General features: G+C 37.4%; 1 protein-coding gene across 1 annotated transcript in view; it reads left to right on the top strand.

Moving 5' to 3' along the window:
* The window catches only part of FRY (furry homolog (Drosophila)), a gene marked incomplete at both ends in the record, with an annotated part of 113,928 nt that extends 90,956 nt beyond the window's left edge, over positions 1 to 22,972 (top strand). Inside the window, 10 exons of the mRNA XM_010086990.1 lie at positions 1,849 to 1,989; positions 2,735 to 2,914; positions 3,991 to 4,152; positions 4,998 to 5,072; positions 6,120 to 6,290; positions 11,850 to 12,050; positions 12,585 to 12,746; positions 16,485 to 16,648; positions 17,852 to 18,041; positions 22,724 to 22,972. Coding sequence (XP_010085292.1) covers positions 1,849 to 1,989; positions 2,735 to 2,914; positions 3,991 to 4,152; positions 4,998 to 5,072; positions 6,120 to 6,290; positions 11,850 to 12,050; positions 12,585 to 12,746; positions 16,485 to 16,648; positions 17,852 to 18,041; positions 22,724 to 22,972 — 1,695 coding nt within the window. The remainder of the gene's footprint in view (positions 1 to 1,848; positions 1,990 to 2,734; positions 2,915 to 3,990; positions 4,153 to 4,997; positions 5,073 to 6,119; positions 6,291 to 11,849; positions 12,051 to 12,584; positions 12,747 to 16,484; positions 16,649 to 17,851; positions 18,042 to 22,723) is intronic.
* Positions 22,973 to 23,136: the final 164 nt, after the last annotated feature.

Raw genomic sequence — 23,136 nt, 5'->3', positions numbered from 1 at the left:
TATTGTACTAAATGCATTTTAAAGTTGCTGTTCTTTTTTAAACTGAAATACTCTGTCTTGTTACAAAGTCATAATGTATTTAAGTACACACTTGGACTATCAACCACCACATATATTCATCTGGACAAGTGAAAACTGTCACAGTCCACAAATGTTTAGAATTGAAGGGGCAAGAGCTTCTGGTGACACGGATTCTTGTTGACAACAAATTTATACAAACTGGAGTGGAAATCGGAAGATTTCAGAGATAAAGTTCCTAGAACAGCTTTCTAACCAGCAATAAAGACAAAATTCCAATTATTTCCCAATAATCCCTTTTCCTGTCACAAAAGTGATTATCTGATACAGTAGCCTCTGTCAGAGAACAAAGAAAATTCTGTCATCCAGATAGTTTCTTCTAATCCTTTATTACTACACTGAAAGGGTATACCAGCTGATGTACTGGATCATGTAAACTATTTACAAGGAAGGAATCGGACCTTCCATTGCAAGATCCTAATGGAAGGCAAGGAAAAGTCTTTAACCTTGTTCTGAACAAGAATTGCTAAGCACATTTTATCTCTCAGTAAGGATATCCATGGGCTGAAGCAGGTTACCATGTAGTAGCTTCAATTTAAAAATTCTTGCTGTCTTTTTGTAGAATAGATAAAGCATAGTGGGTTCCATCTGTTGTGCTGTTAATGGAATTTGCCTACTGTGTTTTATGAATTACTAATTACTACTCACTTTTACTGATGAAATAAATCAGAAGATATTTAGCAGGATGAGATAGATGTGTGTCCTACCTGATCATTCCATTTTGGCAGGCATGAAGCATTCTCATTCAGTGAAAAGGATTCAGGCCACAAGGGCACCTAATAAATTACTAGACTCCACCTGGTTAACAGCTGAAATTTTTCTCTGATGGATGACATAAGGCAGCATAGAGTTTTTATAAGTAGTTGTTTTCTATGTCCTATTATCTCTAGTAAGCAGTGTTAGAAGAACTTTTTTGTTGGCCTGAATGGAAGGATAGAGTCTAGTCTTGAGCCTCTGGGAACCTCCAGCAATAAGAGTTGGTTGTCTGTGAAATTTGTGGGGTGGGACTGTACCTGTCACCAATGAAAGAATGTCCTACCTTCCAGGAAATTTTCAGCTGAGATATTTCACACACATGTGCAAACATAGCATGTCTGTCTGTACACCTTCTGAATTACTGTCATGTATACACATATGAGCACAGTTTCATTTCCAAGGTTTACTGTCGTATTCCAGGATCTACATGCAGGTGTTGCAAAATTCCGGGATTTAGATCAAGCCTTTCTTTGGATTAGCCTCTACAGTAAGAGAGCCCAGGGACTCCATCTCCTCCTTAACAGAAAGTGTTTCCTTGGCAGTTACAGCTAGTGAGCACTGTCACTGAACTACATTCGGATAAATATATATTGATGTCTGAATAGTAGTTTTGTTTCTTCAGCATGTTTTCTTTTTTCTCACTGACTTTCAGCAAAGGGAGAAATAAAAAGATACTCCCCTGTTTTTATTGGATGTGTTTCCCCAATTACAGTGTAACTTTTACCTGTCAGTTTACTCAACTCCTGAATGTATTTTCTGGATAAGTTAAGGCAGGCATATGTAAAATGTATGTTTCATTATCAAAACAAGCTAGCATTTTGCTCCCAACTTAAAGCTCTCTTTTATTTCACATTTGTATCATCATCACTTGTAAAATGATTGTAAAATGGCATTGCAAGATTAGGGAGTGAAGAGAGATTAACAGTACAAATGGCATTCATGAAACTAGTAGCTTTTTCCATAAGAAGAAATGTCTCAAAATTTAGTTATTTTCACCTTTTTTTTTTTTAACAGCTGCTAGAAAAGGGCCTTCCTAATATGCAACAGTCCCTCCTACAGATGATCTACAGTCTTCTTAGTTATATGGACCTGTCGGCTATTCCTGTGAAACAGTTTAACATGGAAGTGCTAAAAACCATTGAAAAATATGTACAGGTAGATACCATATCTTTATATTAACACATTAACTTAGCAGTATGTACTATCGGAAGTTGATTGTCTTTGTAAGAATTTAAGATTAGATTCGCAGGGAGGACTGCGATTATCCGGTGTGGTATCTAGTTTACAAACATCCCGGTGAGTCACAGACTGCACATCCCCAGATAAGATGCCCAGCTGTGCATTCACTGTGTGGGAAGGGTTAGGCGGCAGCTACACTACATTGGGAGCAAGCTTAATTACCAGCCAGAGCTTGACTGACCACTCTAATTATTAGCATGAGGGAGATGTGGCGTGAGCACTTCCCTTTGGAGACTTCTGCACCTAATTTTTGGCAAGTGGAAAATACATATTTCCACTAGAAATTCACAGCTGTAAAGAGCCTGTGTCAAGTCAGCTTTTCTGCTAAATTGAGATTCTGCAATGGCCATTATATTTGTTCATACTGATGAAGGCATTCAGGTAGGAGATTTTAAATCCTTTGCTGAGTTAGCCTTGCACTCAGGTCTCCCAGGTTGCAGGCCAGTTCCCTAACAATGATACCTTAGGCAAGTCTTGGTCTCTGCTGTTGAGACTATTCTGCAAGTACATACCTTGTCAAAGGCCAAGAGAGAGAAAGAACAGTAATATTCTAATTCCCTATTTTTATTATGTGGCAAAAAATATGACTGTAAAATGTAAATAATCCTGAATATGTCTGACTCTTTCTTTCTGTTTGCTGATTACATGTACCTGTTTCTAGAGCATTCACTGGAGAGAAGCCTTGAATATCCTGAAGTTGGTAGTTTCTCGTTCTGCCAGTTTAGTTTTACCATCCTATCAACACAGCGATCTTTCAAAAATGGAAATACATCGAGTGTGGAACAGTGCCTCCAAGGAGCTACCAGGGAAGACTTTAGAGTTTCATTTTGATATTTCAGAGGTACTATTTGTAATTCTGCTACTTAACACCTTAAATCTGTTATTTGGTAATCCTAAACTTGTGTTGCAGCTCCTTAAGAAAGCTGAAAAATAAGGAAAGAACGGAAAATTACCAAACTGAAAGTGTCTTAAATTCTTTTTGATTCACACTGACATATTTAGTGACCCGTGTTGGAGGGCTCTTTCTGGATTTTTACTAATTTTGTTTTCGTGAATGAATTATTAGTTGTATTTAAAATTATCCAGTGGAAAAGCTGTGTTGCAGTTATGCCAACTGCAATATATAAGTGTCCTATATGTATAAAATCCCCCTTCAAACATTTTATACTTGGATGCCAATGTTCTCTGTAACTGTTAAGCACAGAAGTATGTCCTTTAAGGGAGTACTGCCTGACTTCTGGCAGTACTTTTTTATGGCAGTCTTTATCCTGCAAACCCTGTATACCTTTTAACTTTACAGAACTGTATGGTCCTATTGACTTTAATGGGCAACTCACTTTATTTATAGTTATGAACCTGCAGGACTGTTTGCAGCATTATAGACTATTTCATATAGATAACAGAGAGACTTTGAGGTTAAAAGGAAATATGAACATTAAAAGGCATCTTGTACTGTTATATAAAGAGTTTCTTCTCGCTGTTTCATGTAGGTATAGTTCTAGAAAATGCTGAGCATCCTATCATCAGTCTAAGAAAGTATAATGTTTGTCGGAATAGGGCCAGAGTGTTCAGCAGTCTTAGGAAAATCCTATTAAAAAACAAGTTCAAGAAATGTGGATTTGAAATAAATTTCATAAGCTTTCTGAGTTTTTTGCTGGTTCTTATGTTAGAAACTAGCTTGACAGCTTCTTTGGGTATTAGCTATTCATGAACATAAGCACTAGCTGCTAGGTATGGCAATTGTTACTGAGATGTTCACAGTGGAAAATAACATACACACCCAGTGATTTGGTGCACTCCTTGTTTTAGCACTGTGTGTGATCTTCATAGTAATCTTTCCTGCCAGCTGAAGCAATATGTCCCGTTATAAGTTCATCCTAGAGCATAGTAGTGGTGAATAATTGCTCTCTATTTAAGACTCCAATTATTGGGAGACGGTATGATGAGCTGCAGAGTTCTTCTGGGAGAGATGGTAAACCCAGGGCAATGGCTGTCACCCGAAGCACTTCTTCAACCTCGTCAGGATCTAACTCCAATGTCCTTGTTCCTGTGAGCTGGAAGAGACCCCAGTACTCTCAGGTAAACTCCTTTTAAGTAGCCCACTATTTCTTAACAAATTGCACTGGGAGAAGCTGAATTAACGCACACTTAGGTTCTTAAATGCTTGTTCCCTCTGTGCCCTATGCACTGCTCCTGGCTGGCTGGGGCAGTGGCAGCACAGCATCTGACTGTGTATGCTAAATGTATTTCTTGGACTCAGAAATGGACGGAGTTTTATTTGTCTTCTATCCTGCCAGTGTTTTTCTTTCAACCTGCAGAATGTGCATCTCTTTAAGACCCCTAAGGCTAGGTCAGATTTAGCTAAGAATTACAGGTGAGTTCATATATTAGCAAGGAGAGCAGATAGCCGGCGTGTAACTTTCTAAGTGTTGTTTTCTTGGGAAATCAGATAAAAAAAACTCCTTGGAAAAATTTTCCAAAAAGTGATGTTTGATTACTTTATTGATTGTGGTTATCTGCCAGTTAAAATAAAACTATGCGGAATACATGTATTTATTCCTTTTTTTTTAATATAGCAGATTATATAGCAGTGACTTGGGCACTAATTCTGCAAAAAAGAATTATGCATGCGCTTATTTATGAGCTTCTGAACTGTCCTTTTGAAGTGATGCACAGGATCCAATGTTTCCTTATTATGCTCAATAGAATGAATAGGCTAATTTAAAAATAATAAAAACCAAAACCATTAACAGCTATTTTTATGTTTCCTTGTACACATAGTTGCCTGAAAGCAACCTTTTCAGCACTTAATGACTAATTCTCTGTTTGGTTCCTCCTAATTAAAGATTGCTAATGTATGTTTCTAGCCACCAGGAGACTGGGTGGTTAAAAATTGCTCATTTAAGAAATGTCTTTTTTTCTAGAAAAGGACAAAGGAAAAGCTGGTGCATGTCCTTTCTCTTTGTGGTCAGGAAGTTGGGCTGAGTAAAAATCCTTCGGTAAGTAGCCTTGTATTGACCATTTATTTGTATCATCATGTCCTAAACTTTAAAAGTGAAGAACTTGGTTTCCCAGAGTTGCTGACCTGATTTGCATAGTTTCATGTCACATTACTCTCATTGTCATTTGTACTGGCCCATGATGCATTTTGTGCCATATAGACCAGTGAGTGAATTGCCCTCTCAGTTTAAAGACAGTTTACTTTCAGAGATGCATAAAGTTTTGCTGTGAGAGATCAATGATGCTCTAGGTTTTACCTATGCCAGCTCAGTGTGTAGAGAGTAATGACCTCTGGTATTACTAATCTAGAGCCTTTATAAAGTAAAAAAATAAATTACAGAAATAAAACTGAGTGATGGGGCCAAATTTTTCCATTAGCTAGTAGTTCTAATGATACTCTTTAAAAATTAATATTATCTTGTGCCAGGAAATGGGCAATAGATCATCTAGGGTAGGAAGTTCTATAAATAGTTATTAAATATTTTCTACAGAGAAAGGAAAATTTCTGAATGTTTTTGAATATGTTGTATGTCACTTGCATTATAGTGAACAGGTCCTTAATTTCTGCAAGACAGGGACCATTGCATTTTCACCACTAAATTGCAGATGTAATTATTTTTAGTAGGAAAGGAAAAATTACAGCTTTTTGTATTTTCTAATCTTAACATGTTTTTGAACATCATTTTTAACTAGAGATTTTTTTGATGAATTTACTATCTCATCCCCTTCACAGCATTTTCTTTGCTAAGTTCTCTGAATTTTGTTCCTATGAATGTGTACAAACATCCAGGCAACATCAATCTGCAGCCTTTAGGAGGTAGCTGTAATATTCTTGGACGTGTTCCTACAGTATGAAGTTGTTTCTTTGTACAAGTTTAATCTGAAGGCACCTGTCCAACATAAATAATAAAGAGTGTTCTAAAAATACTCAGTGAAGGAATTAGGTGTGTACTGGAAATACAGTCATCCAAATAACCAATTACAGCTTTTCGGAAGAAACAACCAGAGGGAACAGTTTGTTACAAGATAAATCTTTTGAATTGTAGGTAATTTTTTCTTCCTGTGGTGATTTGGATCTGATTGAGCACCAGACGAGCTTGGTGTCTTCAGAAGACGGAGCAAGGGAGCAGGAGAACATGGATGATTCAAACAGTGAACAACAATTCAGAGTCTTTAGGGACTTTGATTTCCTAGATGTTGAGCTGGAAGATGGGGAGGTACAGTATATTTTCTCTGAAACAGCTTTTTTGTTAGAACAGTTTGATATTCTTTCTACTAAACACTATATTCCTCTTGTAACATAAAATTTTAACTGCATAGCTATAAACTTTGTTTTGAGTTCAGATTGTTTATAACGTTCACTTAGTTTATTTCAGTAGCATAACAGTAAGAGGCTACCACACCCTTCCTTTCTGAATCTGCTTTAGGAAACACTGGAAGAGAAAGCTTCTGTTCTAGTACCTTTTCAGTGAATTTACTGTTAAGTGAATTTGTTTTAAATACAATTTTTAAAAGTCTAAATTGCTAACAAAAATATATTTGACTATTAAAAAACCATAAAATGAAATTGTTCCAAATCTGTTGGTTCATGAGTAACCCTCCAAAACAAGAATTCAGGCCTTCAGGCTGTTGTTGCTCCTGCAACTGCTGATGAAATCACCAAGGCTTAGAGGGATGTACCTTCCACTCAGCTTAGGTGTCCGTGATTTCATCATTTCATGCAGGAGCTAAATAGAGCCCTGAGGGCCCAGATCAAGTCCAGACAGGTGAAGCCTGTCAGCTCATCTTGAGCTGAAACTACTGAAGGGAAAAAGTCGAAGAATGGCTGAATTTTGGGGGGCTACACCCTTTGACCTTGCTTATATCAAACTTGGAGTATTTCTTTCTATTTGGGTGAGAAAGGCCAAAAATGAATTGCCAAACAAGTTTAACAATTTTGTTGCTATTTAAAAGTTCAGAAATTGTTAGCTCTTTTGAAGTACGTAAGGTGCAGATGTTCAGCAAACCTAACAGTTTAACAAATTGTCTTGTCATAATCTGGACTTGCTTTTAACGTGAATTCTCTCAGGTGTTGCTCCTAGCCCTGAGAAGAACATGTGTACAAGAATAAATAATCAGTTTTCTCCCTAGTTGAATTACAATAGTAAAATAATTTTAAGGTAAAGAGACCTCTCAGGTGTGAACACATGTACATCTGAATTTTATTTTTTTTCCATTGAAGAGAAAGGATGAAGGAGTGGAAAGAGTCCTTATTTTCCAAGTCAGGAATCTCTATATCAAAATATAGTAATTTTGGCTCACAGCTGCCTATGATTTTGCTAAAAAATTGTTTGAAAATACATTAGCCAAACATTATGAAGGAGCTTTAAATGAGAAAACAGCAATGCTGGGTTGTTTGTCGAAAAGTATACTGGCTGCAATAACTTCTGTGTCATAAATGTTTTCAAGACATTACAAAGACTTGGGAGTGCAATTTTGAGTAAATACCACATGATAATTTTTTCTCCAGTGAAATTCATTAATTTCTTCTTTCTCTTCACCAGTTAAAATCATATACAGATTATATATAATTGTGTAGAATAATTTCTATCAAAATGAGTTTACCAGACTGACTGACTACTGTTTTAAATAAGTAGATACTTCAGCCAAATTCAAACCTGGTATAAGAGGCTACATCTCTAATGACTGAGTTGAAACTGTATAATTTACAACAGGTCTGAATTTGATATATTCATAAACAAGAATAAAACAGTGTTAGAAAACTTAAGCTAGCAAGAGCACAAACAGTCTTTCCAAAAAAGCCTTATGATTTAAACAGGCCAGTGATGCTTGTATCATCACCAGACCACAAGATGTACTAGTTTGAAATGTCCTAAAGACATGAAAGTAAGTAATGATTATTTTCAAACTTAAAAGATAGGCTGAAGAGTTGAAGTTTCTGTCATAATGTTAGTTAAAATTGTAGGCAAATGTTTGTCTATGATGTCTTTAATGCAGTAATTTTACATAGATTCTTTCTATTTGTTTTTCTATCTGTTATATCTGCTACCCAGGAACTTCAGGTAAGAATGCTACTTGAACTCAGATGTGACAGCATATGTTATGCCTTCTTGCAAATTTGTATTATAGAATAACAATCATAGTTTTGTTGTTGCCCTCCCCCTCTTCAGTGTGTGCGTGGGTGGGTGGATGTGCGTGTGCTTGCACTTCTGACAGGTGCTTCATTTTTTGTCTTGTATTAGAAATATTTTTGAGGTCTTTTTCAAAAATTCTGCTTCATTTTAGTGTTGTTTTTGACATGTTCAACAGTCTTCACAAATTTTAAAGTATCTTAATCCTAGTATCAGCTTTTTTCAAATTGAGCCATATTTCCTTTCAGTATCTTTGTGCATAAATAATATGTAGAAAGAAAAGAACTTCATTATTTGTAATATAGTAAAGTTTGGGCCATTTGTTTCCATGGGCAAATTACATATAATTCCCAGCTTTTCGGTTGTGGTATATTGGCTCCTGTTAGCATCTTGCTAAAGCTGATACCTGAGACCTCTTCAGAAAGTTTACATCATTGCCTACCAGCTTGAATTTAATTGAATAAATAAATCAATTCATACAGCTTAATTTAAGTCAGCTATATACCCCTGCCAACTTTGCTGGACATACGTACCCTGTGAAGAAAACTGAAAAGGCACGTCAGTGGTTGCCAGTTTGGGACCTAAACTTGCAGTTTATCAATGTATAGAGAGAATTGAAATGACATAGAACTATAATGAGTTGTACAAATTACACAAAAAATCAGCAACAGTATTCTGTGTATTTGTTTCTGATAGTTTGTACATCAGTTATTAGCAAACACAATGGCCAAAACATCTTTGTCTCAAAATGCCTGTGCTCTAAAAGATACAAAGATATGGAGATAGTGCCTTATTATGCAGTTCCACAATACTTTTGGCTATACCCTACAATATTTGTGCGACTGCATTGACTTTGCATACTGTGTCACTACAATAAGGATAAAAACTTGTGTGAAGGAAGTTTTGCATGATTCTTACCAGGTCTATGGAGGAGCTATGCTGCTCACCCCCACGTAGGGTTTCTTCCCTTTTTACTGCCCTTTCTGTGTCTCCCCTTTCCCCTGGGTTGTTGTAATGCAATGGCACATCCACTCCTTTACCAGAGGGTGGTGATTGTGGGAGGTCCTATGTGGTACCTGCTACCTGCTCACTGCTGGCCAGACACATTTATAGTATGTGACTGTTTCCCTCTGAATTCATGTTTGTTACTGGTGGCTTTCCAGATAGGAGATAGCTTTGCTCGCAGTGTAGATAAAAATGAACAGCTTCTCAAATACGTCTTCCCTCCTTGTTATCTGTGAAAGAAAGATTGCTTAGCAGACTATAAAAAACAACAACTCCATCTTCATAGATGTGTTCTGGCCTCATTTTTAAATTCAGGATGATCCTGGTTCCTCCTGTAGCAAGCTTACTCTAACCCAAATACTATTTGGGTATTTGGGTTATACTGTATTTCATCTCTCTGACTCTTTTCCCTCTCTTTTAATTCACTCCCCCTTCTAATTGCATGTGCTGGAAGTCTCCCTTTTCATTTTTCTTCTTTTTGCTGGCTTCTGTCTTTAGGACATTGCAGAATAAAACTGCACCAAGAAATACTCCCATAGACATGGAATGCAAAGTTTACTGATAGCTGTACTAGGCATCGTGAGGACCAGGGTGTGATGATGGTCATCTTTGCTTGCTTGCTTATTTATGTCATTTTGTCATTTGTTAGCACTGTAACTGCACTATTTGTGGAGGATGGCTCATTGCTGCATGTGTCCTCCAGCCTTTGTGGGGGAGGATGGACAGACAAAGAATTTGTTAAAATAAATAGCTGGGAACAGAACAGTCATTTTTATGATTTATAGAGACCTAATTTCTTAAATCTAAGATGCATTCTGTTCTCTTCCCACATCAAACTACCACATGATCCCAGTCCCAGGATGAAAACACAGGGTTCTACCAACAATGTGTCGTGCTTCATAACAATTTCATGTTCATTTGCTCTTAAATGTAGTGTGTTCCTTAGTCCTTCATCATTCTTGGGGATTACAGTTCTTGCATTTCTGGATTGTCTTTTTCTTAAATTTTTTTTTCTTTTTTCCTCATATTTGTTCATGAATAGTCAGCTTACTGTCATGAAACTGAACTTTTGATCTTTCTAATCATCTTCCAAAGTCCATTGCATTAAAGAGCAATGGTGCAAAATAAGATCTATTTGTGTAAGTTTGTTGATTGTTAAGCAAGTAAGATTGCAATTGAATTAATTGCATTTTATGCAGTTTAGTCCCCATTCAGTAAATATCTGAGTAGTCCTGAATGGGGATTACTCCAGTGTTTAAAATTACAAATCTGCTTAAGTACCTTACTGAAGTGGGACCTCTTTCTTTATGATTACACATATTTTAACCTGCATGAGCCCAGGATATACTCCTTCCATAATCAGTGATTTGATAATAATATTTATGATTTTTTTAGGACTATGTTTTTGTCAAATTCATATTTAAAATATCACCGTCAACTTGAATTTTCAGCAGCTGGTTTGCTTGTTTAAGAGTGTTGCATCTTACAGAGTCTCATCTTAGTCTGCCCTGAATCTTAAAAAGAAACTGTTTTCTCCATAAATTTCCTTCCCATGTTGATGTAAGGTTGAAGGCTTTCACCAGGATAAAGTATCCAAAGCTGCAGCTGGATACTTGTGGGCAGAGCCTTCAAGCTGTGTAAGGCCCTCGGGCCTCTGCAGGTCCATGACGGGAGTGGCTGTGGACATGCTCCTGCGTTTGCCAGAGAGGAACCTGGTTAGACTTGAAGCAGGGAGAAAGACAATTAGCACAATTCAGGAGGAGGGATACAGTCCACTGAAAAATACATAAAGTAAACAAATGGGAAAATGGTGGAAAACTAATTGTCATTTTTATATATGAAAGAAATTAAGTGATCTTTGTATCAGTTCACCAGCCTAACAAATAGCTACACAGTTTGCTTAACGCACTCAGCTTTATGTAACTCTGTGTGGGATCAGACCTGAAAGTCGATATGAAATAGTTGGTCTATTTGACTGTATCCTGTTTAAAAAGTGAAATCTCAGTCAGTACTAACAAGGTTATTCTCAGAGTATAGTTTCAAATAATTCAAATAAATTCAAGTTACAAAAATAAACTATATGGGCCTAGAATAAAAGTTTTACAAGATGTGCTGCTTTAGCTATTACATTTTGCGTGCTAAATGAAGGATTCATTCAAACCTACCTTAACTCATCATTATGCTTATGTATAATGAAAAGAATCTAAGATCTTTAACATATGTTTCACAATTGAACCATTGCTATGGACTGTGCTCCTAATATTTTTAAACATAATGGAAAAATCCTTTAAAATTGCTTTCAAACTTTTCTTTTGCCTGTCATTGCTCTACTGGTGTTGAGGTGTGTGTGACTTACAAAAAAAATTCTTAAATTGGCAAATGCATGACAAACACCTAATACTGAAAAGAATGAATCTTCATTTAACTGTCATTTCCATGCTTCTGCTCTTAGTTCCAGGTGAAGTGCTGGAAAATTACAAATGCTCCTGTTACTTTATTGCTTAACAAAATAATGTTTATATCAAGTTTGTATTATATTTTTACATAAAAATATTTATTGAGCTAACTTTGATCTAATGATTAGTGGTTTGTATATGATGAGTTTCAAATCAGGGAAGCTAACCCTGTATCTGATTTCAGGGTGAGAGCATGGACAACTTCAACTGGGGAGTACGCAGAAGGTCCCTGGATAGCCTGGACAAGTGTGACATGCAGCTGCTGGAAGAGAGCCAGCTCTCCGGGAGCACGCCCAGCCTGAACAAAATGAACCATGAGGACTCAGATGAGTCATCAGAGGAGGAGGACCTGACCACCAGCCAAATCTTGGAGAACTCAGACCTAGTAAGTTGCAAACTTGCAATTTAAGAAAAGATAGGGCTGTGGTTTTAAATAAGCTGGGCTTTTAGTTTCCTCTCAGCCAGGTGCAATCTGATCAGCTGCAACTTGGGGGTGGCACTCAGTGCCATGTTTGTTACTGCTTGATTTTTCCTCATTTGCAAATGTAAAGAGGAATTTTAGTGCAAAGTTCAAAACAGAGATCTGATTATTTGCTCTGGTTTCCACAAATTGTTATGTGACAATTTTGCACAATTGGCCAGTAGTAAATCTTTCTGATGTATCTAATTCTTGGAGAAATAAGACAAGACTACAGTTTGGTAAACTGTGTCAGGTTTTCATTGTTTACTTGTGGGATGTTTGCATACAATTTTTATGACACAAACATCAAAAGGGTTGTAATATGTCTGCATGTGCAAACTGAGAGAGCCACCCTCACTGCCCTTTAAGACAATGTCTGCTTTGCATGTTCATAAAAGCAGTGTGTGGTAGGGTAGCTGTATACTCAGTTCTCCTGTGCTTTTGTTGTCTTTTAAACAGATTATAGCTCTTTCCCCATCTGAAGACACAAATCATATTGATTCACTTTCTACATCATGTGACACAACCTCAGCAGACCCTCGTCATTTTAATATAGAAACATCTAGCTTTGACATGTCTTTGCCTGATATGAATAATCTTCAAGTGTCTGAAGGATCCAAGGTGAATACATTTTTGCTTTCTTTTCCAAATGGACTGTATTTTACATAACACTTTTACAAGTTTATTTTACTTACACTTTCCTGAATGGTTTGATCAGTGAAAGCAAGTACATTCAGGCTTCCTGTTTGTAATGGCATAGTACAATAATTCATATGCTCTCGCACATTCATACCCTTTCCTTTCTACTAATAATTTCTTCATGAAAAGAGTTTATTTATTGTTTCTTAAGTATCTTGCACTACATATGCACCAAGATACTGCAAGCTCATGGGAAGACAAATTCATGAGCTGGCTACAAGTTGCAACCCTAAAGGAATATTCTTTTGTTCTTCATGCTGATTTAAAAGAACGATATGCCAGCTCATGTGGTGGGTGTATGCGTGTATTCTCTTAGATTTTTTTGTATGTGGGAACCTATTGTACAGTTGTGTGCACTGGATTCAGTTCTTGCCTTTTGGCAGACACTCAGAAATCTTAAATTCATGACCGCAATATTAAGCCATCGGCGGGGGGGGGTGGGATTTACCAGTGTTATAAAGATGTTCAAATTGATAAACTTTACACAGAATGCCTTCTTAGTGTTTTTTGCCTCAAAGATGGTTTTTTCTGTATTTCTGTATTTTCAGTCAAAACAAATTGGAGTCAGTATAAACAAAGTTAAAATGCCTGGTTTTATATTTATTTTAAGGAAGAAGTCATCCAATTTTTAGTCAGAAAAATATGAATCTTGCATCTAGATAATTTTTACTTAATTTGATAACACAAAATCTGAGCTCTTTCCTGTTTCTCTTTTCCTCTGAGTTTTTATTTTCAGAGAGCTGATGGTATGTCAGCAATGCAGAGGAAAATTTTTGTTACTGCTTTACTGCTGTACAAGAATGTTTAGTTGTTGCATCATAAGCAAAACAAAAATATCAGCTCAACTTTAAATAGATGCAGTGAATGATAGCAACAGACTGATTAAGTAGGCCTCTTCACAAATGTTTCAGTGCCAAAATCCAGGTACTATTATTAACAGTATTAAATTAGTTAAACTTATTTTCTGTTAAAGATAGTGATCACAATAAAAGGGATTAGAAGGCGTTGATGGATAATGCTATGAGGGATACAAAGATTCAGATCGTGCTATTTTATTCACCAAATTCCATAAGGGTACTCCAATCCTGCATTAATATTCTGAGACTACTTTTTTATTTTGCTTTTTGGGCATCGTATTGGACTCCAGTTGGTGGGAGGTGTTTGCTTCCTCTTTCTTCCTCTCTTACCCTATCCTGTCAAAATGTGTTTTCCTCATTCTTCCTCTCTTACCCTATCCCATCAAAATGTGTTTTCCTCATACAAATAACATCATTGCAGTGAACAAACCAATAGTTCTTTCAAGCTAATATTTCATATTTGAAAGTGGTTAATACTAACTACTTCTTGAAGAATCATAGAATCATAGAATGGTTTGGGTTGGAAGGGACGTTAAAGACCATCAAGTTCCAACACCCCTGCCATGGGCAGGGACGCCCTCCACTAGACCAGGTTGCTCAAAGCCTCATCCAGCCTGGCCTTGAACACCTCCAGGGATGGGGCATCCACAGCTTCCCTGGGCAACCTGTTCCAGTGCCTCACCACCCTCACAGTGAAAAACTTCTTCCTAATGTCTAGTCTAAATTTACCCTCTTTCAGCTTATACCCGTTACCCCTTGTCCTCTCACTACACTCCCTGATCAAGAGTGCCTCCCCTTCTCTCCTGTAGGCCCCCTTCAGGTACTGGAAGGCTGCTATTAGGTCTCCCTAGAGCCTTCGCTTCTCTAGACAAAAAAACCCCAACTCTCTCATCCTGTCCACATATGGGTAGGTGCTCCAGCCCTGTGATCATCTTTGTGGCCCTCCTCTAGACTTGCTTAGGTCCATGTCCTTCCTGTGCTGAGGACTCCAGGGCTGGATGCAGCACTCCAATTGGGGTCTTACAAGAACAGAGCAGAGGGGGAGAATCACCTCCTTTGACCTGCTGCTAATGCTTCTTTTGATGCAGCCCAGGACACAGTTGGCTTTGTGGGCTGCAAGCGCACACTGCCGGCTCATGTTGAGCTTCTCATCTACCAACACCCCCAAGTCCTTCTCCTCAGGGCTGATCTCAAGCCATTCTCCGCCCAGCCTGTATTTGTGCTTGGGATTGCTCCGACCCAGGTGCAGGACCTTGCACTTGGCCTTGTTGAACTTTGTGAGGTTTGCACAGGCCCACCTCTCAAGCCTGTCCAGGTCCCTCTGGATGGCATCCCTTCCCTGCAGTGTGTCGACCACACCACACAGCTTGGTGTCATCAGCAAACTTGCTGAGGGTGCACTCCATCCCACTGTCCATGTCTCCCACAAAGATATTGAACAACACTGGTCCCAGTACTGACCCTTGAGGAATGCCACTCGTCACTGGTCTCCCCTTGGACATTGAGCCATTGACCACAACTATTTGGGTGCGACCATCCAGCCAATTCCTTACCCACTGTGTGGTCCAAGTGTCAAATCCATGTCTCTCCAAATTAGAGACAAGAATGTCATGTGGAACGGTGTCAAATGCTTTGCACGAGTCCAGGTAGATGACAGCAGTTGTTCTTCCCTTATCCACCAATGCGATAGCCCAAGAAGAAGCATGAAACATTTATCATGCTTCTTGCTGACTGCTGTGGCTCCTATTCTGGTAATTCAGCCATATAGCTTTCATTTCTCTTTTCATCCACTCTGGATTAATGAATATTCCTATCCCTTTTATTTAGAAAACAAAACAAACCCAAAGAACTTTCTCCTACTTAATTTCTGATCCTGTCCTTTCTGATACAAGTCTTATTTAATTTTTTAGAAATGCAAATCCCCAGAATTTATCTGAAGGATCCAAGCAGGTCTGGTAACCTGCAGAGGGCTGCTTTTTAAATTCCACTTGCCATGGGTTTCCCATCCTACCAGCTCCCAACACATATATGTACGTGCACATATGTGTATGTGTACAAACACATACCTTATGAGATACCCCAAACAGAAAGATAAAGAGTTTGAGCTACACACTGCAGTCATCCCTACAGGAACTGCTTTGCAGGATGCTAGGGATGATGCAGACAAAAGCCGAAAGATTAAAACGGAAACAAAATTTGTTCAGACTGAAAATGCAAGAGAAATTGGAAAGTTTCAAAAAGAAATCAAGAGCTTTAGGCGGTAATGGATGCAAATGGAAGGAAATTATAGAAGCATATTTCTTTTAATGGACTGTAGAATGCTTTGGATTCCTCTCGAACGGAAGTTGTTATGTAAATGACGTGGTAAAAATAGTTCTTAATTCTGAACATGCATATAGTCTTCTGGACAGTGATTGTTTTCAATATATGTTGAGAGGCTTTAATACACTCTTGGATGCTATAAAGTGATGTGACAGGGACATCCTGACAGTAACAAGAACCCTGTTGTTTTTCCTGAAAAAAATACTTCCCTGCTATGTTGCCAAATGCATTGAAATGTGAAATTCTTTGATAGACAAATCAAGTTGAAGAAATACCTTGAAAATAATATTGATCCAAGACAGCAAGTTAAGCAGATACAGTATTTTTGAAGAAGTGTAGCTTGATTCGTGTTATTTATAATCTGTGGCTTTATATCTGTGCAATTTAACATGTCAGGTGGGTTCATGAAATGCGTTTTATTTGTTAGTGGAATCAATTTATTAATTTGCTGTTTTCTAAGACATCATCATTCACTCCCCTAGGTTGAAGCTGTACATGAAGAACAAGATACAGCTGTCCATGAGGACGACCTTTCGGGGTCTACAAATGAACTCCCTGGAGCATTTGAATGCAGTGATAGCCTTAGTCTGGATACGACGGAGACTGAAGAGAAAGTTGACAGGCTGGAACAATTTGCTCTTGCTAGGTACTTTGTATATACTGTTATTCATAAAAGTTCTTTTCCTCTGTACAACAAAGTGGTAACAAAGTGTTAGTTAATGGAATGGCTATTTTGGCCACAGGAGTTATAAAATTCTCATGAGTTTAGAGCAGTGAGAAGACAATGCCCTGATTACCTGCATAATTATCACACAATTCAAAAAAACCCCAAGATTTTCCTGGTAGGAAAAGCAAGATATGATTTGTACGTACATCTATGCAGTTAGTCATTATATATGCAATATACTCAATTAAAAGGAAAAAAGGGATTTTTAAAGTTTTGCAGTGATAGAAATACTACTTAGTTAGCTGTTCAATGGATCAGCCATGTATTCATCCTTCTGATTTCTTATGGGTCATAAGGAAGCCACAATTTTGTCAGAAATCCCATATGCATACTCTTGAGGCTGCTAGTGAGTGTGGCTGGACCCCACTATATATTACAAGAAAGCATCAAGATTTTTCATACTTTATGGAGCTCTTTCAGATTTCAGATGCTGATTTAGACTGCAAGTAGCCTGTATTTATGGAAATGAAAGGCATGAGGATATATAAAGAAGCCCTCTCTCTGTCTGTGTGCCACGTTTCAGAATCACAGTTGTTCTTGGGAGCCATAGGAAGTCTCCACCCCAAAGGATAATACACAAGATCAAGTAGCTTAGTACCCTTTAAAAATGGTAGTCAGCCTGTTTTATTGACCTTGGAGTGCCAAAATAATGCTCTGTCCTAAAAACAGTGTGGAGAAGGGATGGATCTTCTCCAACCTATTACACTGGGGGGAAGACAAAAAGGTCAGTAGATACAATGTTTGTACACACTGAGATTCTTTTGAGTACATTTGCTATACATTATTATAACCAAGTTTTGGTAGAAGAGGAGTTTTTCTTCATGGGTTCTATCCTCCTGTAAAGTTTCAGCCTCCTTCCTACAAATGGTGGTATGATAAAACAATTCAAGTATTCTGGGATGGGGGAAGATAGAGGATAAGGGCCTGAAGACAGGTATTCTGATTTGGAGGATTTTCTCATTTTAGCCAACATCTTGACAATGTTCAAAAGTGATTTGAAATTTCATTAATATTTTTAGAAAGGTGCTGTAATTGGTCCTGTGATTATATCTTTCTGTTACAGCATATCTTATCTCCACCTTCTATTCTCCTTTCATCACAGTTTTTTTTTTTCTCCTTCAGTTTTGGAGATGTTGATCGAAATGCCTCCCCTCCTCCCTCACCATTTTTTTCTGCCATCCTTGCTGCATTTCAGCCAGCAGCATGTGATGATGCAGAAGAAGCCTGGCGTAGTCATATCAACCAACTCATGTGTGACTCTGATGGTTCCTGTGCAGTTTATACATTTCATGTGTTCTCTTCTCTGTTTAAGGTGAGAAAATAAGTTTAAGATACAAAATCAAAATGTTTAGATTGTGTGTGGCTATTAGGATGGTTCTTGATAGTAGTATCAGTAACGAACTCCTAGATATATAACCATTGTAATTTTGCATGCTGCAGAATTGCCATACTAGATTTTCATGCAGAACTATCTTCTAGGACCAATTTTGTCATAAAAATAGCATGTATCTCATACCTGCAGGTTTGGAGATAACATTATAAAATGTGGATCCACTTTAAAGAGTATTTTCTTCAGTGCTTTACAAACAGCCCGAAACAATAACTGCAAGAGACAGGAAATAGCCTTTTCATCTCAAACTATTGTCAATCTCTTCTTTCATCTCCAGCTGTTGAAATCTGGCCATGCCTGTGTAAATGTCAACATTATTAAATATTATGAACCTAATAATCTGAATAGAAATATCCAGCTGCCATCATGCAACATAAATTCCAGAGACTGAGTCTAAAAACTAGAAATATGTTTCTCCTCTCTAAAACTGTATACTCACAAAGATAAGCGTCTTTCAAAAAGATAAGAAAAAGGAGTCAGATGTACAAGCTGTTCTAAGAAATGATGTCTGGTTTTACCTGTAAAACCTTTCTTAGCCTTTTCTTATCATTTCTCCTGCTTTATATGAAGCAGCTGCAGGATGTTTAGCATGCTGCAGCAGTGTACACAGCGGCCAGGTAAACCATGAAATCAGAGTATTCAGTTTTTTATTAACAATGGGTGCCCCACTAATAAATATACAGTCTCAAGATCTTTTAGTATCTTTAAGACCATCCTTACAAGCAAGAAGCATCTTACAACACAGATCTCTTTTCCATCCTGTTTCCTCTGTGCTCCACCAGAGTTAACTGCATGTCTTCTCTAGCTGCACACTGTGTCCTCCTTTAAATATTACACCACTGTAAATCTGGGTGCCTTACAGGCATTCTTTTAAACACTGACAGCCATTTGGAAGGAAAAAAACAGTATTGACTTGAGTGCCCCGACAGTTCAGTTTTGAAAATTAGTCCTGTGTTTCTTCATGATGTGTATTGTAGCGTTTCTGCTTTTATGTCAGTGCTAGAGGTTAATAGCCCCGTTCAAGTGTTCTGAAAGCTATTTGTCCTTTTTATTCTCTTTGAAAAAAAGTGAAAAGGAACTAGTGTCACACTTCCAAAAACTAAATAAATAATACTGTGTGATGCAAAACCTAAATATTACCTGTAAAGTACCTATTTAACTCTAAATCCTGGAATGCAGCTGGACATTTGCTGTTGTGCTTGCCCTGTATTCAGAAGATAGCCTACTGATTTTCTTCAGCTGATACTGTAAGAAAAAGATATAATACTGCTCTAAAAAAAATTTCAGTAACAGCAAAACCTGGTTAACAGTAATTAAAAAAAAAAAAAATGTTTCTAGTATCAACAAACCAGAATTTTCTAGCTGGAGTCACAGCCATATTTTTAGTTTATAAAAATAGGTTTGTTCTCCTCTGCAGGTTTAAAACATAGCAGTATTATTTCCCAGATTTTTTTCATAAGATCCCAGCTTTCCTGGAATTGTATTGTGTTTGCACCATCAAACTTTGCTACTCATCTGCTAACTTAAAAAAACTTTTGACCCTCACCAACAGGAAGTTTCAGCAACAAGCCCAGTATGTGCTAGGCTTGCAACACAAAGTACTGCCAAAATATTTAACTGTGAAACAAAATCCTTGTTTGAAGGAGCTTCTCAACTAAATAGCTTGCTGAAGTGAAAGAAGTTCATTTCCCAGGGCACCTACATTTCAGTCTGCATCAAGTTAATAGCATCTTGGATGTTTGCCCACAACGTGCTAAACTTGTTTAAAATTCCTGAAATTATTGAAGCACTTTTCCTGTAAACGAGTCGTAGCTCAGAGATCTCTGGATTATCTTTATGGCTGCCTCTTTATATTCCATCAAATCAAATGCCTTCCAGCAGAACAGCCAGTTCCAAGACAAGTAGATTTGAGAGCTAGCAAGTAGTTTCTGCAATTGAGCCCTTTTGTTAGGAAAAGTCCTCTTCCCAGAAGAGGAAGCCTGAGGTTAAGAAGGAAACATTCTGAGAATATTATGCTATTATATACATTGACACAAAGCACAGCAACTGTATGCAGTCATATACCTATTCATAATATGCTGGTGGTTGGCATTATTCTTCACAGCGGCCCCATTTCATAAGATATGTAGTGCATTCAGACCTTGCTGGAAGATTTCTGCCACTGTAGGCTGCAGCCAGAAGGACATAGCTGAGATGGTAACTTATTATAGATCTGATAGTCCATGTAATTGCAAAGTATATTTAGTGAAGTACTATACATGGATACCAAAGTACAGTCTCTTGCTGTTTTACATTTTAATACTTTAAAACAGTGTTCAACACTGTTATCTTCTTAGCTGTAGATTGATTGTTGCTTTTATGAAGATCTGAAAAGGAAGGCAGTAAATGAAGAATGTGTTTTCTTGAATCTAAACAGTGGACTGGTCAGCTTTTGGTGAAACCATGACTGAAATGCTTTGAGGAAGTTATTTTCATAAAATAGACTAGAACTCTTAAAATACATGAGTAGATGTGTGCTGAAAGGGACCTGAAGAGTTCGTGTTCCTTATCTTGCCAGGATCAGCTATAAATTTCACTCTGGTCAAATGTCTTTTAACTTTTTTCTCTAGAGTGTTCTTAACTTTTAGACTAAGGTGGAACTTCACAACGTTCCTAGGCAATGTAGTCCAATGCTTAACTCTCTTTATCACACCCATGGCTCCTTGCTCTATACACAGTGGTACTATTTTCTTTGCAGTTGCTGCTTATATTTGAAGACCGTTACCATTATTTCACCTCTCACAAACTACTCTTATTTAACCTTTCCCATAAGTCACATTTTCTAAGCTCCTCACTGTTGCTATGGGCTCTCTTCAGTTAGTCTGTGTATTACTTGAAAAGTAAGAGCAGGTTCTGTATTTCAGCCTAAGTTCTTACCAGCACTGACTATAAAAGGATTATCTCTTTTATAGAAGGATTCCTGTTTAGAAACTTCTCTTTCCTAACTGCTGTACAGTAGAATACAGTTATTTCTTTTCCATTTATAACCCAATGTAGTATGCAGATCTTGTTCAATAAATTTTGCCTTCCTGGTTATTCTCCATCCAGAATGTGGTCTGTGGATTGTTTCATCCTAGGTGTACAACCATGTCCTTCTCTGTTCTCCCTGCATTGCTTCTCCAATTTATCAAGATCAGTCTGAATTCTAATCCTGGCTTCCAAGGAGTTTGCAGCCCTTGCAGCTCAATCATCCATGTATTTAATAAGCATGTTGCATATTCCATTATTCAGTATTTTCATTAATGACTTGGTTAGTGCCTGAGACAGTCCCCAGTGGGATCCTACTCAATTTATCTTTCCAGTTGAACAGTGAGCTGCTGATAATTAACTTCTAAATATGTTTTTGCACACCTAGTTGCCTCTAGACAATATTTCTCTGCCTTGCTTATAAAATAGTAATGAATTAATATATAAATATATAACATATCAATTGTTTCTCCTCCTAATAGAAAATGTTAGCCTTTCATGAAAATTAGCTTGATATTATTTGTTCTGATCAAATCTGTACTGCCTATTATTCAATCAAAAAAAAAAATTATTCAATCCAACAGCTTCCGTTATCAATGAAGTCGGAATTCAGCTCACCTGATTTTAGGTACTTCACTTCAATGCTCCAGTGTTGGAGCAGTAACAGGCTATTTACATATCTGTCATCTGGAAGCACTTCTCTCCAGTGAGGCATGTGTATGGTAATACAGGTCTTAACTTACATTCCTCAGAGAAATGCCTATGGTAACGTGGAATGAATCATCTAAAAATGTTGCATAATTAAAAAAAAAAATTCATGTTACTCCCACCTGCTGAGCAGTTGGCATTAGTGAGATATATTTTGGCAGTGAGACCTGCAGTGCATTTATCAGTATAATTATTTCAGTTTCTGCAAGACTAACATATTATTTTTATTTAGTATTCACTTTATATATTAGTCCCTGAAAATAAAGTATCAGGACTAGAATGTTTCTGGGAGGTTAGTCTGGTTTAGGACTCAAAACACCAAAAAAAAAACCTTTGAGAAGAATAATTCCCGGATGCAGGGCAGTATTTCTGGAGTCCTCCCAAGCAGTAGGGAAATTTTAGTAAGAAGGTTTTTCCCACAGGGGAAAACAAAAGGGTTTTTCTGATTTTTCCATGCTGCTTTTTGGCATTAGGGTGTCCGTTATATTACCTGATTAGCCACTTGACATGGAATACTAACAAAACAAAGCCCAGAATGGGCAGAAGTAGTGATGTGCTGATCAACTCTGTTAACTCTGTACAGCCAAGAAAAAAAAGTTACCCATGGATAAAAGGGTTTATAAAGTTTGAATCATCTTTATAAGAAAGAATGTATTTCAGTAGTAGATTATAATGAATTCTGTAATTAATTTCACAGCTGCCCAGCTATACACTGTCTCCAGCATAATAACTGTTATTCAGTGTCCTTCAGCAGACATTTAGTTCTCCACAGGGAGATGGTCTCTTTTGCACGCTATTGTGCGAAGAAAAAAAAAGCATACCATTTGTTTACAAAGGAAGGAAGCTTGTACTTGAGTAACAAATGTAATAAACTGTATTTTGCTTTCCAGAATATTCAGAAAAGATTCTGCTTCCTAACCTGTGATGCAGCGAGTTACTTGGGAGACAACCTGCGAGGAATAGGCTCCAAGTTTGTGAGGTCTTCTCAGATGTTAACAACATGTTCAGAATGTCCCACCCTTTTTGTAGATGCAGAAACAGTGAGTATATTCCTTTCAAAAGGCATGTGCTGCGTTGCACTGCATTATTTTACTGCCTGTTTCACTTTTGGGCAACTTCTGAATAAATATGTCAAAAAGGTATCTCCTATCTCTAATTTTTATCTCTTGTTCTTACCCAAATTTCCATTAATTTTCCATATTATTTTATTAGGTAAGTACTGGCAGATGGGCAATATGATGTGTTGAGCATGTGTGCCAAAAAACAATATAAAACTGGCAAGATCATGGAGCAAATCCTCTTG

This window comes from Pterocles gutturalis, unplaced genomic scaffold (genome assembly GCF_000699245.1).
Source record: "Pterocles gutturalis isolate BGI_N339 unplaced genomic scaffold, ASM69924v1 scaffold28936, whole genome shotgun sequence".
NCBI classification, from domain to species: Eukaryota; Metazoa; Chordata; class Aves; order Pterocliformes; family Pteroclidae; genus Pterocles; species Pterocles gutturalis.
Note: the sequence above shows the minus strand (reverse complement) of the source record. Positions and strands in the feature narration are given on the sequence as shown.